General features: G+C 47.3%; 2 protein-coding genes across 2 annotated transcripts; both read left to right on the top strand.

Annotated features, from left to right (window-relative positions):
- The first annotated feature begins 118 nt into the window (after positions 1–118).
- Positions 119–8,159, top strand: usp3 (ubiquitin specific peptidase 3). The gene is made up of 15 exons (XM_076140150.1): positions 119–547; positions 936–996; positions 1,114–1,245; positions 1,545–1,628; positions 1,796–1,877; positions 2,018–2,097; positions 2,631–2,744; positions 3,246–3,359; positions 3,495–3,644; positions 3,742–3,848; positions 4,724–4,804; positions 4,916–5,034; positions 5,145–5,258; positions 5,811–5,878; positions 6,465–8,159. The coding sequence occupies exons 1-15, from the start codon at positions 457–459 to the stop codon at positions 6,871–6,873; spliced, it is 1,806 nt and encodes a 601-aa protein (XP_075996265.1). The 5' UTR covers positions 119–456; the 3' UTR covers positions 6,874–8,159.
- A 2,401-nt stretch (positions 8,160–10,560) lies between these two features.
- fbxl22 (F-box and leucine-rich repeat protein 22) lies at positions 10,561–14,971 on the top strand. The gene is given in 3 exon segments (XM_076138748.1): positions 10,561–10,652; positions 10,654–11,007; positions 14,139–14,971. Coding segments are annotated over 3 exon segments (795 nt in total). The 3' UTR covers positions 14,488–14,971.
- Positions 14,972–15,981: the final 1,010 nt, after the last annotated feature.

Below are 15,981 nucleotides of genomic sequence, written 5' to 3'. Positions count from 1 at the left end.
GTATAAGCGAAGACGGAAGTACTTTACAAGCATCTCTCGCAAGTTCTTTCATCTCCGTTCTTTGGTTTGGCCGGGGGCCTAACCGGCAGATGCTACGTCACTTCCTCAAGTTATTTCCATTTGTTTGTGGAAAAGGCAAGCAGTTATCAGTCACCTTATACAGCGTAGGTTACCTCCTCCCTTCCACATAATGTCCAAGAGGAACCACAGTTATACTTTCTGTAAACTGGTGTACTTTGAATCTACAAGAAGGTTATAACGGCCATTAAACGTCTTAGCTTTAGCTCGGTGGGGGGAAGCGTGCGCGAGCGGACAGTTGAGTAGTTAGTTGGTCTGAACCGTTTGCTAGCCGCTATAGTATAATTAGCTCACTATTGTTAGCCGCCGTGCCTGTTGTAGTGTTGGCTAACGTTAGCTGACGGAGGTGAGTGTGTGTGTGTGTGTGTGTGTGTATTGATGGAGTGCCCTCATCTCAACTCCAACGTCTGCTTGTCCATCGAGGCGACCCGGTTCCCGAATGGCGCTCCGTCCTCTTGGTGCTGCAACGGTAAGACAAAATGCGCCGTTTCTTCGGCTTTAATTGATTTGGAAATGGACATAAAATTGAAATGAGTGCGTTCGTATAAAGACTCGTGATTGTAGCATCTTGAGAGGCGACTGGCGGGGAGACTTGTCATTTGTCGCAGCCATCACGTGGACAGATTGTTGTTGACACGTTATTTACTACGTTATGATCACACAGTTACACCTACAATACAATAAAGCGTCTGTGTAGCTCATTCTGTTCGTTTTTATATTGTAGGACAGGATGTTGTAGATCGCATCAGCAGCTTTGTTGGCATTGTGTTTGACTTATAATGTGACATTTAAAAAAACTAAACTCCTTGAAATACACTATAATGAATCATTCAAACGACTCCTTTTCCCATTTGCAGTTTGCAGATCTAATAAAAGTGCGTGGGTTTGCCTTTCCTGCCTCATTGTCCACTGTGGGAGGTAAGAGTCAGTCAGAGTCTATACACATGGGACACTTAAGCTTTACTCCAGATAATAAATTGAGGTCCGCCCTTGACTGTTTGATATCACGTCCTAAAGTAATCTCTCTGTGTGAAGGTATGTCAACGGACACGCAAAGAAACACTTTGAGGAGAGCCAGACGGCCGGGCAGAAGAAGGGCGAGAAGCAGGAGAGAGAGAGAGGCCATCACTGTGTCTGCATGGACTGCAGCAACTACAGTGTGTTCTGGTGAGTGTGTGTGTGTGTGTGTTATCTCACTTTATGATCAGTGACTCACCTTCAAGCACTTTGGTCATAAAATGGCAACAGCTATAAACTTGATACTGTCGTCATAGCAACCAACTATTTATGTATCAAAGATGAATCCATCAGATTGTTTTTAATGATTACAGTGGCTCTTAATGCATTGTGTCAGTGGCTTCACAGGTGTGTGTGTGTGTGTGTGTGTGTGTGTGTGTGTGTCTGTGTGTGTGTGTGTGTCTGTTATTGTTATTACACGTGTGAATCTAACTGGAATGGTTCTATAGTTACAGATGTGATGAGTTTGTTGTCAATGACACCGAACTTGAACAGGTGCAGAAGGTGAGGGAGCATCTTCAGAGTTTGGAGAAGTAAGTAACAGCATAATTTTACAGTACAATTCTGTAAAGTAGCTTCGCCAAATCTAAATGACAATAATGACATTGTAGCTGCAGCTTTGATACTTTGACAATCCCTGACCTATGAGTAATGAAGTCACAGTCTCACAGTAATGAATGAACATGTTTCTCTCTTACAGCTCAGCACTGAGCGGTGACCGACAGAGAAAGAGGAAACTCCAGGAAAGTCCCCCTCCAGACAGCAAACTGTTAAAAGACACCGTAAGCTGAAGCCACTCCACATTTGTATTCTCCGCAGAACTGTCCGCACTGTTTGGATTTGTAGATCAAACTTTGACACACTGCACATGTTCTCACTGTGGGGACTTTGTTATTTCACGTTTGTTGCCTGTTTCTGTTAGGACGGAGCAGCTTTGTGCGCTACAGGCCTGCGGAACCTGGGCAACACGTGCTTCATGAATGCCATTCTGCAGTCCCTCAGGTAAGGCTGGGCGCCGAGCACGAGGTGTGTGTGTGTGTGTGTGTGTGTGTGTGTGTGTGTGTGTGTGTGTGTGTGTGTGTGTGTGTGTGTGTGTGTGTGTGTGTGTGTGTGTGTGTGTGTGTGTGTGTGTGTGTGTGTGTGTGTGTGTGTGTGTGTGTGTGTGTGTGTGTGTGTGTGTGTGTGTGTGTGTGTGTGTGTGTGTGTGTGTGTGTGTGTGAGTGTGCAGTGTGGTTCAGTAGCTCTGCCCCTGTAGACGGCGGAGCCCTGTAACCAGTCAGCCTTTATTAATACAGTCTGGGGCTCAGCTGGGGGGATTACACCGGCTGCTAAGAAACCAGAGGCGCTTAAAGGCCGGATTTTCTCACTAAAATGCATTTTGTCCAAATCCTAAAAGAATCAATACCGCTTTGTTCTATTTACCATAAACAGTACGATAGAGTTTACAAGTCCTTCCAAAATAGCTGCAGCCTTTGATCGTTTCTGTCGATTCCCAGGCGTCACAAATCTCTTTCTTTCTTTCTTTCTTTTCACAGCAACATTGAGCAGTTCAGCTGCTTTTTCAAGGAGTTGCCCGCAGTGGTCCTCCGCAGCGGTAAGGCGGCAGGAAGAAGGATGTACCACACCCGCAGCCAAGGGGACACCAGTGTGTAAGGTCTTCTTCTGCAGGAGGGAGGGCGGGAGGGAGGAGTTATGGGCTGAAGGCTTTGATCTGAAACCAATAGCAGTGAAAAATAAAACAAAAACTGCAAAAATGTTGCGGGAAATTGTGGAAGTTGAGCCGCAGCACTGTAAACATTATAGTAAAGGTTGAGTCGCCTTATCGACGTCTCATCTGCGCCCGGCTGACTGTCTTGTGGTCTATAATGAGACATAAACGTTACCCTCAGTGTGCAGTGTAGTGCTGAGCCCTCAAGCCAGGCGCTGTCTCACGTGTTTGAGAAGCTGCGCTCATCCCAACATGCATAATTACAGTCATGTGGAATGGGATCACAGACGGGCACCGGGCGATCTTCTCCCAGTCCCTCACATCAGCACAAACATTCCCTTCTTACTTTGTTAGTTTAACCTGATAGTTTAGTCGCAGCTTTGGATAGTAAATGTCTGAGTTTATGTCTGAGCGGTGATAACGTTGTGTTTGACCCTCACAGGTCTCTGGTGGAGGAGCTCAGGAAAACCTTGTGCTCCCTGTGGCAGGGGAACCAGACGGCCTTCAGCCCAGACTCCTTATTTTACGCCATATGGAAAATCATGCCAAGTTTCAGGTACATTAGCATTCTAGAGAGAGAGTCGGGCTGTGGTTTCACTCCGTCTCTCCCACAACAGTTTCATCGCCGTCCCCTTTATTGCTGCTCCTGTTTGATGCCGTCTAAGTACAAAAGTTGTGTTTGCGTATCCAGGGGCTACCAGCAGCAGGACGCCCACGAGTTCATGCGTTACCTGCTGGACCACCTCCACAGGGAGCTGCAGCACAGCCGCAACGGGGCGCCACACGCCGTCTCCCCTCGGGACGCGCTCCGACTCTCCACCACAGAGGGCAAATGCTGCATGTAGGAAACCCTGACCCTACAGTTTGTCTCATACGGGGGATTACAGAGTCAAAGTAACCTTTGTTCTTGATCCGTGTTTACGTTTGGCTCTTTTCAGAAATGGGACGTCGACGGTCGTCACGTCGATATTCGGCGGCTTACTTCAGAACGAAGTCAACTGCCTGATATGCGGGACTGAATCTCACAAGTTTGACCCATTCCTCGGTAAGACGGTCGCCATGGTAATAAGATGTGTTTGTTTAGCAGTTACTTAATCAGGAACAAAGAGCTCCACAACAAAGGAACGGCTGAGGAAAACATAGGATTGCAGAGCAGAATTATAAAACAGGAAAAAAGAAAAAGACAAAAGGAAGTTTGTGGAAATAAAAAGAAAAAAACTTGAGCAAAGGTTAAACTGAGGCCAGGAGTTTTAGAAAAAGAGGAAACGAAAGAAGCTTTAAGGAAGACTTGTCCGTGCAAATACGCTCAGCGGAAGGAACGACACGTAACTGTTCCCTAACTCTGAGTCTGCTTCCTTGTAGTTTGTACTTGTGAACCTTGATGATTTTCGGTTGTGCTAACGAGGCTTTTACAGCTGATTGGCACAAACCAAAACCACCCAGTTAATCCTGGCAAATAAAGCCAATTGTAAAAACAAGCAGGAGATAGGTTGAGTTCCCACGCTGCTCTGTGTCTGCAGAGGAGCAGGGAGACACACTCGGGCTTCACTTCTTCCCATCCAACCTAAAAGTGATGTTTCAGAGGAAGAAGTTCTCACACCCAAACATAGAAACTTCCATTTTTGAATCATTCCCAGATAATGAATGCCCAACGTCACTGAGGTCTGAACTCAAGTATTAAAGTATTCAAATGAAGCAGCAGCAGTGTGTAATAAATCATGGCACTGTGCAGACTGCAGCTCCTCCAACATGTGAATATTCAAGAGAGATCATCTTAAGGGAACACGCATCCTAAATCATTTCAAATTCAAATGGAAACTAAGAAAGGCTTGTGAATGATTTAACCCGAGTGTGTTTGTTAAGAGAGAGAGGATGCACGGATGAGGGAAACACTGATCTGTCTTTCTGTTTCCCCTCTAGATCTGTCTTTGGACATTCCCAGCCAGTTTAGACAAAAAAGGAGTAAGGACCAGGAGCCCGGGCCTACCTGCACCTTACACGGTCAGTCCTGTCACTGTCACTCTGTCCGCCCTCTGCTGTCGCCTCCTCACCGTGTGTCCTGTGGGATGCAGGCCGAGCGTGTTCATGCAGCGTTTGCTTCTTTCTCCTCAGACTGCTTGCAGAGCTTCACTGATCTGGAGGAGCTGGACGACTCGGAGCTCTACTTCTGCCACAAGTGTAAGAAGCGACAGAAGTCCACCAAGCAGTTCTGGATCCAGAATCTCCCAAAGGTCGGCCATGAGACGGTTTATCATCAAATCTGACGCCTAAACTGAACAGTGGGCAAAATAGAGAGTGTGTGTTTTGGTGTAATGTGATGGTTTTGTTTTGTTTCCGGCAGGTTCTGTGTCTGCACCTGAAGAGGTTCCACTGGACGGCCTTCCTGAGGAACAAGGTGGACACCTATGTGGAGTTCCCTCTGCGAGGCCTGGACATGAGGGGCCACTTACTGGAGGTGAGCTGGAGCATTACAGTGGAAACTACACTGCTGACTGTTGTGTGTGTTTTTGCAATTTACTGGAACTTAAACGTTTTAAAGTAACATCATATGCACGGAGGAGCAATTTTCTGATTGCCTCTAAGCCCCCAGAGGCGTTTATGTACTGTAGATACTTGTAGGCTTCAAAATCTGAGAGTCAGAGTCGCCTGAATACATTACTGTGCAAGTGTGGGGTTAAAGTCTTTGCAGAATAGTTTGGAACCTTCCCTACCTGGGTCAGAGCTCAAGCCTTCACTGTCAGACGTGCCACATGAACTCCAGGGGGCGCTGTTCTGCCCTCTCCAACACTGAAGGGGAAACAGATATGACAGACATCACAAGAGCAGAGTAATGCTTTCACTTAGACGTAGCACAGTGTCCGTATGTGCCTTTCTTACCGTCACATGTCGGGTTCATACGCTCACGTGTGGATGCAGTCGATTGTCTGAGGCACTTAAAGGTTTGATGGTGTGTGTGTAGAGTACAGCCCAGAGAGGAAACACTCATCTGGCCTGTTTGTGTTTGCAGCCAGAGAAGTCCTTCCCACAGAGCTGCCTCTATGACCTCGCTGCCGTCGTGGTGCATCATGGATCTGGGTGAGTGGATGAGTCACATGTGTCACGCACGCCTTTACCATTTCAATATATGTTCCTTCAAAACAAACGTTCTGCTGGGTGTCAAACCCCCGAACACTCTTCTTCGTCTTCATCGCCTCTGTGATCGATTCTCCTCTCTTTAAGTCTAACTTCTTCCACATCTTGTATAATATCAGCTGTAGTTTTGCTCAATGTGTTGCTTTCACAGATGATTCTGTGTTCTGACGCACGAGAGTTCTGCTTTAGTTGCCATGGTAGCAAAATGGACATCTGGTTCCCTATGTAGCAAAAAAACAACACTTAGCCTGGCATCTGTAAACGCTCCGCCTGCCTCTGAGCAGAGAATCAGTCAGACTCAGTTATGTGGAAAATAAAGCATCAATCTGAGAATGTACTGCATGTAGCTACTAACTGATGAAGAGCACAAAGAGGTGAGAGCTGCAGGAGAGATGAAGAGGTGCTGTGAGGTTGAATGTGGCCACTAGGTGGTGACATTGCACTGCTGGCATGTTAAACATCCCTCTGTAGGAAGAAATGTACAGCAGTGTGTGATGTAGTGTGTGTGTGTGTGTGTGTGTGTTGACAGGGTGGGATCAGGGCATTACACAGCATACGGCAGCCACGAGGGCCGCTGGTACCACTTCAATGACAGCACAGTGACTCTGACCAACGAGGACGCGGTGAGGAAGGCCAAGGCCTACATCCTCTTCTATGTGGAAAGCACCGAGCAAAGCGCCTCCAACAGTCCGGCTATGGACACTACAGCTACGGACGGGGTTTCCTTAGAAGCTCAGGAAGAGACGGCGGCACACACGGCCACCCCGGGTGCAGAGAGCCCCCGTGACGCCGCGGAGGGAAATGCGGAAGATGGCACGGCTGAAATGCACGAAGCTGCCACGGAGGCGATGGATCAGGAGGCCACAGCAGACAGCGATACCTCAGAACAGGCGGCCACAGAGGACGGCAGCCAGGCCGTCCAGGCCCTCGCACAGTGATGCCTTCACACCCCGGCTGCCTCAGACCAGCGCCTCACACTTATTGCCTCACCTCAGTCACATTTCTCACTGTGCTTGATTTGAAAAGTTATTTACACATTCAATGTACGTGCAAGTGTCCATTTCTATGTCATGTGCGTCGCCGTCTTGTATAACCGGGGTCTCCAACACGTGTCGGGAGCGCACAGCTTGCTCTTTACGTAGTTGTCGATAAGGGTGAAGTCACATATTTGCACTTTATCAGGCCAGAAGTGACGTGGGCGACCTACAGGCTGCTGCTGCTGCTGCGGCAGGAAGGAGGCCGCATATCTTAGATGACGATCAGGAGTCACACTGGCTGCCACCGCAACCACGGAGAAGATGATCAAAATGAGTTTCCATTAACAAGCAGCGGGGCGGCGGTTTGTGCGTTTTACTCCACAAAGTAGCAAATAAGGAAGAAGAAGAAGCCGAAGTTAGAACCAATCAGTGAAGAAAATTTAGAAATACTCAGACGTCTCTACAGATCTAAGAGGCCCAAACCTGGAGTTAGAGAGCCGTAATAGCGCGACATGACAAATAATGGAGATTGACCAATTACATCCTTGTGTGTGGGGACGATGAGGCTTTAAAGAATGCGAGTGATTTTAAATTGTGGCGAGCGTCGCTGTGGAGGAAAGTGTGGGAACATTTCAGTAAATCTGCAGAGCTTTCTCCAGGTGCTCCTGCAGGTAAAAGTGGAGGCTCAAACTGAAGGCTTTCAAAGTCAAATTGCTTCCGTTTTCCAGCAAGTGAAGGAAGAGAAACTGCAGGACTTCACTCTGGTCACAGAATGGAACGCCCCCCCTGGAATTTGATGACGCATTTCTCCACAGTGGAGCCACGTGCAGGTTTCATTATGAAATCTATGTAGGTGGGCGTCACCATTGTTCAGTCTCCATGCTCAAGAGCCGGCTGGAGATGACAAGGACACACACACATACACCTGTAGAAGCTGTGCAGATCCATTCAGTCTGCTGCCGGACGTCGGCTCGTGACTCAACCTCCTCACAGAGGAACTATAGAAGCTGCATCAGGATCAAACACAGACTGAATGAACATGTCATACTTGTCACATGTATGTGGACACAGTCAGCTGCTCCTCCTCTCACATCAGGGACTGACGTGTGGAACGCACTTGAAATGTTTGAATTGTAACCGAGAACAAGATATTTCAATTTGAGGTATGGAAGCAACGTACGGTGTATTTGTGATGTTTTTGTGGGCCAGTCACAGGGAAAACAAGCAAGCTATCCTTCTCTGCTCTCTCAAAACAAAAAGAAAACTATTTTGCTGTCTTTTTTAAAAGGAACTCGCGGTCAACATAAGGTTGGAGACCCCCGCTGTAGGACGTGTCGGTGTCGATTTGTTCAGTATGATTTCTTTTTACATTTACTTCTTTGATGTTGCATTCCTCAGTTTGAGGCCGACTTATGATGATTGAATAGATTCCAAAGGTGATCGATTAGAAAATAAAGAAGAATAAAAAATAAAGCTTTAGCCTTGGCAAATCTCAGTTGGTCCAATGTTTAAAGTTTAGACTGAAAAGCTTCCTGGAGGGAAGCGCTGTGTCATTGTGATGAATTGTTCTTAAAGGTTCTATATTTTATATTTTTCATTTCTGAAGAAATTAGTAGTTTGGTTCTCCGGTTAGTCGGAGGGATTTTAGGCATTAGAGTACAATGGATATATTGATTGACAAATGCTGATGAAGGTCATAAAAGATGTCCTAACCTCTTTACCAGAACCAATGTGAAATAAAAATTATCTTTCTGAAAATATATTGATTCATATTTGTCTGTTGGCTTTTCTACTTCTGATTTGAGCGTTTTAGGTCCAGGAAATGGACTGAAGAGCCTCAGAGGAAATGGAGGAAGAGTCTTTCCTGTTTAATGTTTTTTTGATGGTTTTTTCTCTTGCGTAACAAAACTGAATCATCGCCCCAAAACATTGCTTTCCTCCCCTTTAATTGCAAACCGTCAAGCCTAACATTATAAAAGACAGAAGCTCTAAATGTTGAAATACTTCAGATGAAATAAATGAGGCTCGTGCAAAAACAATGTTTCAAAAGTGTATTCTCTTGAAACATTGTTTTATTGTTATTTTCTTTGAACTTTGCTCAGGTTTCCAAAGTTATGAATTGCAGATCAGTCACATCAGTGCTGATTATAGATTTAGAATGATTTAGTGTAGCAAATTGCAAATGTAGGACAGACTAAATGTAAACAGCTTTTTGGTTTGTCCTACCGTAACCTCAGGGAGAGAGAGGGACATGTTTTTGTTTTCCTTTTCCCTCTTCAGTGAGCATCTCCACACACAAACACACACACACACACACACACACACACACACACACACACACACACACACACACACACACACACACACACACACACACACACACACACACACACACACACACACACACACACACACACACACACACACACACACACACGCACACACACAGGAGCTCCTTTCGGGGGACACGTGCCGCACCGGTCGGCCTCCTGCCTCCTCGCCGTGGCAGGAACAGGCTCTCCTGTATGTGGAGGAGCAGCTGCCCTTCCTCGCCGCTCACAGGTGGCCGTGGGCTCGCTACTCTGTGTCCATTAATGAAACAAGTGGCCTCTCTTGTTCCCCTGGGGGGGGTTAGATCACAGCTGCTAATAAGCTTTCATGGCACCGTGTTTATGATGCTTCAGATCAGGTTTAGGAGCTATGGCGGTATCATTTGGGAGCGTGGTGGCTCTGAGTCAGGCTGTAATCACCTGACACACACTCGCATGTTCCCGTTGGCTGTGACACTCTGCTAAATGTCATGTTTTTCAGGTCATTTATTTGTAAACAAGATCTCTGACATTGTTTTCTCCCAAAGTTGCAGCATTCTGGAGATATTTGATGTTCACTTACCGGGTCTGTAAGGCTTTAAAGGCAAACTAATGGAACCTTTCAAAAGAGAATTCATGACTTTATAAGATTAGTTACATTTAAATATGTTCACTGCTGCCTCTGAGAGACATTTCACTCTGACACGCCACAACGTCAGTGACCTAGTTTAGATGTAGCTCTCCTGAAAATCATGACATTTTGTTAAATTGTCAGAGTGCCGCTTTCATAAATTGGTGATAAAAGTAAACGGAACATAGCTGGTAATGTAGCGTGGACTGATTAGAAAGATATAAAGGAATATTACCGATCATTTACCATCTCAGAAGGTCCACATCCACATCCAGTACAGCCATTTCAAACACAAACTGAGTCATGGTTCATTATCGTCTCAGGCAGAGTTCTGCACATTATTGTACTTGTGTGCGTTTGGCTCACATGCAGGACTTGGAAAGTATTAGGTTTTGTAATTATGATCTTAAGGAGAATGCATAGACCAGACAGGAACGTTCTGGCTCCAAAATGGCTCATTACATTTGTATAAGTAAGGTCTCAGATATACTCTAGTGAATGTGTATGTGAGAATTAGGCCAGGGCCATGTAAACATCTGGCAGTGCAGCAGGCAGCTTGCCGGCTGTTGGAGCCATAAGACAGATGGAAAGCAGTGAATGGCTCAAACACTTCCACGTTTGACTGTACTAGCAGTTGTCTTTCCCAAAATAGCCTCAGCTCCACGGCCTTATATGTGCAGGCCTCCAGTCTGCTCCCGAGGAGGCATCATGTATCTAGGCCACACAATACAGACTGCAGGCTCATTGTTGCCGGGTGCCAGCAGGCCTATCACCGCCGCTGGGACCGGGCCTGTCTTTCTGCCTGGGACAGCTCACCATGCACGTCACCCAGCTCAACCGCGAGTGCCTTCTCCACCTCTTCTCCTTCTTGGACAAGGACAGCCGGAGGAGCCTGTCTTTGACCTGTCACCGGCTCCGTCAGGTCTTCTTGGATCCGTGCCTCTGGACTCTACTCCGCTTCAGTTCCCCGTGTCAGCTGAGGAGGGACAACTTTGTGCTTGGACCCTCGTTGCGCTATTTAAATATCTGCTGGCACTCCAGCCGGGTCCTGCAAGTGTGCAACATCGAGGACTGGCTGAAGAGCTCCTTCCAGAAGGACATCTGCAGTAAACATGAAAGTGTGGTCAGCGTTTTCCTGGCCCGTGTTTGCCACACGTGAGTGTTTGAGTGATCCTCTATTGCTTTTGGTCTGCCAGGTTGCTAGAGATGAAATAGAAACAAATCTTACAACATACAATATAATGACTTCAAGCATAACAACACCACAGACCTCAGGCTCAATCAGGACCACAGTGCTGGAACGACACCTTACTGTGGCGGTCCTAGTTGTATTTATTGCCTGGATGAGATCTAAAGGTTCCTGTGACTGGACTTTCACAGGACAATGTTCAAACTGTTTAGGGAATTGCTGGAGTTGAAGAATTCACAGTTTTGTGTCAAACTGTAAAAATTTGGCTTAAAAATGTCCGGCTGAACCTGGCGGCCCACGATGCATTTTGTCCAGCGTACTGATAGAAATTCTGATGGGTCCTCTGAGGTCATTGGTGCGTCCATGAGAGGACACTAAACTGTTGTCATTCATTATCACGTGGCTCACTAAAACCCACCATGGGGGATAAAACCTGCTCGCTCTGACCTTAAATGGTTCCAAACACATCCCTGTAAGTAGCACATCCCTAATCCGCCTCCGAGGCCTGATAACATTCAGCTGAAACGGTGTTTACCTCCACCAGACGGCTCCTCCTCCTGGACCTCCATGCCTCTGTGGCGAGGGGAGATACGAACACACACTCACTTCTAACATCCGGCCTTGATTGTCTCTCTGGTCTTTGGAGACAGACGGTCTGTCCAGAGCTGGATAACAGAGAGAAAAGTGCTTGATAAGACAGTGTTACATTAACTAATGTGACTTTAGTGTGTTCAGATGTCAAATCACTTAAAGCTAAACGGATTAGGGGATCATTTGGTAAAGTTCCTGAAAAGTATAACATGTCAGTTCTATTGGCTTTGGGTCCTCTGTGAGTCTGGAGAGGCGTAATGAGGCCTCTGGACTATTTCTTCACGTCGGCCACGTAATGAGTGGTGATGTGAAGGAGCCTTGCCGCCGCAGCTGGCCGGGACGAGTGCGTACTGGCTTCATTTGCAAAGAAACTCGGCACAGGGACCCCGTGAGGATATCCTGCATTGTGAAACTTGAGAAGGAAGCCAGAGCGGAGAGAGCAGTCAAAACTAGAACCACCTACTTAGCCCGGGTTCCCCCTCCCACCCCCGGCCTCCACCCGTCTCTCGCCGCTCGTGTTGACAAACCCTCCCAAATTATCTAAAGGGGAAGAAAGCCAGGGCACGTGACGGAGTGGGAGGGGCCGGGGGAGCGGTTGCGGGGTGTGATAAAGAGCGATCTGGCTGCAGAACCTCCCAGTCAGCTGCAGACAGGTGGAGCCTACAATTGGCTTTTTGTTACCGCCGGAGGAATGAACATGTGCGTCCGTCTCTGCCTGCCTGGATACGACTCACACACACACACACACACTGACGCCAAGCTCGTGTCTGCTGTTTGCTCCATAGAAAAGACAACAGAACAGAGCACTGCACTGAGTTTGTTGTGATTGTGTGTGTGTGTGTGTGTGTGTCTCTAATGGAATGCTAATCTCCTGCCAGATGAGGGCAATAAAAAAAACTCAATTATTTCATTGTAACATTAAAAATGACTTTACGATTCCACTGAACCACAGAATGCTGGTTGAATGAGAACAAGCACAGTTATGAATGACGCCCTTACAGCTCAGATCAGATAGACTGGGACAGAGAGCGTGTTCACAACCTTCTGACCTCAGACGCCAGTGGCAATGAACGTTAAAATGTTAAACATCATGTCGCCGTTCTCTCTGGAATTCACTGAATGAAACAGTTAGGGAACCAAAGAGTGAGAGAGAAAGAGAGAAATAGAGAAAAAAGAGAGAGCGAGCCATTAGGGAGAGAGGGGGGGGGGGGGGGGGTGGTAGAGAGATAGATAGAGAAAGGAAACAGAGAGATAGATGGAGAAAGAGAGAGAGAGATAGAGAGAGAGAGAGAGAAACAGAGAGATAGATAGAGATAGATAAAGAGAGATAGAGAGAGAGAGAGAGAGAGAGAAAGAGAGAGAGAAACAGAGAGATAGATAGAGATAGATAAAGAGAGATAGACAAAGAGAAAGAGAGAGAGATTAGATAACACAAGCCATCATTGCAATTTGCCACCATATACTTGTGTGTGTGTGTGTGTGTGTAAGAGTAAGAGAGAGAGAGAGGAATCTGATGAGGGGTTATAGCGTGTAAGACGTGTTGTGTAATTACGCTCGGCTGGAACAACCACACATGCACGCACACACAAAAAAACGAGTGCACAAAGGGAGGGGGGCGGGGCCACGGCAGAGTGGATTATGTAACCAGGGTTGAAGTTTTTATTCCCGTCATGCTCGCCTCTATTCTCTCCCCTGATCAACGCCACACAGAGAACATCAGCTGTTGTCCTTCCAGCCGCTGAGCCTTCCTCTCTCATTAATGCCATCCAGTGATAAAGCGCCGCGTCGGCCCTTTGGAACAAAGACTCAGGGCCGCGTGGCCTCGCCGTGCTGTACCTGCTGTACTCACTGGGACTCACTGGGACGACACCCGGGCCACCGTGCGAGGGACCGGTGAGATGTGTTGGGCTCTCGTGTGGTGAAGCGCTGAAGATTATATAAGGCTTTATGTAATCTCCATCAGCCAACGTGAAAGACATCCCCGATCTGTTGCATCAGATTGTCAAGGTCGGCAAGCTGCAAGGAGGGGGGGGGAGGGGGGGGGGGGCTGCAACAATCCCACATTCATTTAAAAGACAACTAATTTAGGCAGAATGACATATATATTTAACCGTCTCGCAATTGTTGGGCTTCAGAGCGTCCGACTCAGACTTCCGCTTTATTCACAAAAGCTGGGAAGGAAACCTATATTCCCACTGGGACGTTGTGTAAAGAAAGGATGGCTGCTCTGTGCATTAAACTGCCCGTTTGTCAGGCAGATCAGGTTGCTGCCTCTCTGCGGTGTTCCTTACACCTCATTCACATGTGGCTCAGTTCTTTAAGCTCTCCTGCGCTCATCTTCAAACGCCACATGGCATTGTTTACTTAAGACGAGGCCCTCTCTAAACAAAGTAATCCCTCACCTCCGTGTCCTAAACTGGTCTCACAATGACTGTACACCGTCACACGTGTGGAGACCAGACACCAGCTGATGACTAACCCTGAACGTCTGCTGTCTCTGTCACAGGTGTCCCAACCTGCTCTCGTTAACCCTCTCCGGCTGCGGTCACATCAGCGACCGGGATGTGACCTCTGTGCTGCGAAGCTGCGGGAAGCTGCGCCGCCTCCACCTGGAGAACTGCGTGCGCGTCACCGACAGCATCCTGGAGGCCGCGGTGGTCCACGGCGTCAGTCTGGTGGAGGTGACGGTGGACTTCTGCAGGAACGTCACCCAGGCGGGGCTGCGGGCCGTCCGAGAGCGGAGGCCGGGTCTGAGGTTGAGTGCGGAGAGGAGCGGCGGCATGATCCCCGACAGCAAACCGGAGGAGAAGCTGCAGCTCAGGAGGACGCTGCAGAAAGTCCTGCAGTTCTCCTGATGGAAATCTCCCCCGCCGAGCACGAGGAGGAGCAGCTCTGTAACGTTTGGACCAATCATTGGAGGACTTGCTGTGGTGCAGTGGTGTGGCTTTGTGGATTGTTTTGTTATTTGTATTTAACAGAAACACATTTTTGATACTATTTTATATTTCACGTTTTATACAAGTTTCTGTTTTTGTTCCATGTTTTCCAGCTAATGTGATGTATTGTTCAACGGATGGATTTCCTTATTTATAATTTTTTAAAACACCAATACCAAGGCGTTGATGAAAACAACCTTACTGCTGTTTGTTTGTTTCACTTTATTATAACACAGGGATCAATAATAATAATAAAGGTTTCTTCCACTACGTCTGACGAATGAATGAATTTTGTACTTAGATGAGACGACGCCTTTGATTTTAAAGCACATGTATTGTACATCCCACACAGGCACTGTACACACACCCACACCACGCAACAGCCCAGACTGAGCGAGCAGCGAGGTTGACCCTTGTGTTCTGTCTCAGTCACGGTAAGACAAGTCCGCTGTGAGAACGGATCTCCAAGGGCAAAGTGGCCCCGTGCCTGAGCCGCGCTTGGTATCACGTTATATAAGAATGTGAGACAGGCGAAAGTAGGTTGATTAGGCAACTGTGTTTGCCTTGAAATGCCATGTGACAAGTTTATTGTGGGCTGCCTCTGCTGCTGCCGCTGCTGCTGCTGCTGTGGGGGCGTTCCTGCTCTGTGCCTGCCTCTCTGAAACACGGCCATGTATTCTCACAGGTCACTGTAGAGGAAGAAATGTTTTTGTTCACTGATTCAACTCTGGCTGGCTGTCAGTCTTGGCTAGTCAAGCATGGAGAGTATTCAAGTGTAAGTTTGTCTTTCCAGTGAGGCCACATATTTACATACTGAGACAAATTACAAGACGCTGACGATTACAGAGCTGCAGCGCTTCAGTTCACTTCACCTGTTTGTCCCTTGGGGGGGTTTACGATGTCTTCATACTGGATTTAAATACTGTAGAAGACTCCTCACACCATGGAGACCAAACAGTGGGTGAGGACAGAATCAGCAGCATTACCACTGGCTGTTTTTCGGCAACACAAGACTCAAAGCTCAAAGTATAACTGTGCTTCTGCATACGCTCAGTCCGCCCCATAAAAGAATCAAGAATCAAGGATCAGACCTGAATCGTAAATGACTTATAGGATCCAGGTGTGAATCCTCCTGAGGCACATCTGGCTGCCTGCAACACGATAAGAGGAATGAGCCGTAGACATGTAACAGCAAGACTGAATCAAAGCATCATTCCTCTAATTCTTACCACAAGGGACACACACACACTTTTTATTACCGTTTTGATTCTAAAAGAGACGAGCCTGAAAGACCTGTTGCGCAGATGTTTGTCCTTAAAAGCACCGCATTACATCTAACATGAGGCAGCTGCACAACTCCACTGCTCTTAATGGCATTTTAGCGAGGAACTCCTGATGGGACTGATGGACAAA

This window comes from Genypterus blacodes, unplaced genomic scaffold (assembly GCF_046128005.1).
Source record: "Genypterus blacodes isolate CSIRO-AG114 ecotype Tasmania unplaced genomic scaffold, CSIRO-AGI_Gbla_v1 ptg000015l_1, whole genome shotgun sequence".
Lineage (NCBI taxonomy): Eukaryota > Metazoa > Chordata > Actinopteri > Ophidiiformes > Ophidiidae > Genypterus > Genypterus blacodes.
Note: the sequence above shows the minus strand (reverse complement) of the source record. Positions and strands in the feature narration are given on the sequence as shown.

Excerpts from the sequence above, each read along its gene's own strand:
- usp3 (XM_076140150.1), top strand. The coding sequence starts at position 457 with ATGGAGTGCCCTCATCTCAACTCCAACGTCTGCTTGTCCATCGAGGCG. Across the intron at positions 548-935 it reads GTCCTCTTGGTGCTGCAACG|TTTGCAGATCTAATAAAAGT; the intron begins GTAAGACAAAAT and ends TCCCATTTGCAG. Across the intron at positions 5,035-5,144 it reads GGATCCAGAATCTCCCAAAG|GTTCTGTGTCTGCACCTGAA; the intron begins GTCGGCCATGAG and ends TGTTTCCGGCAG.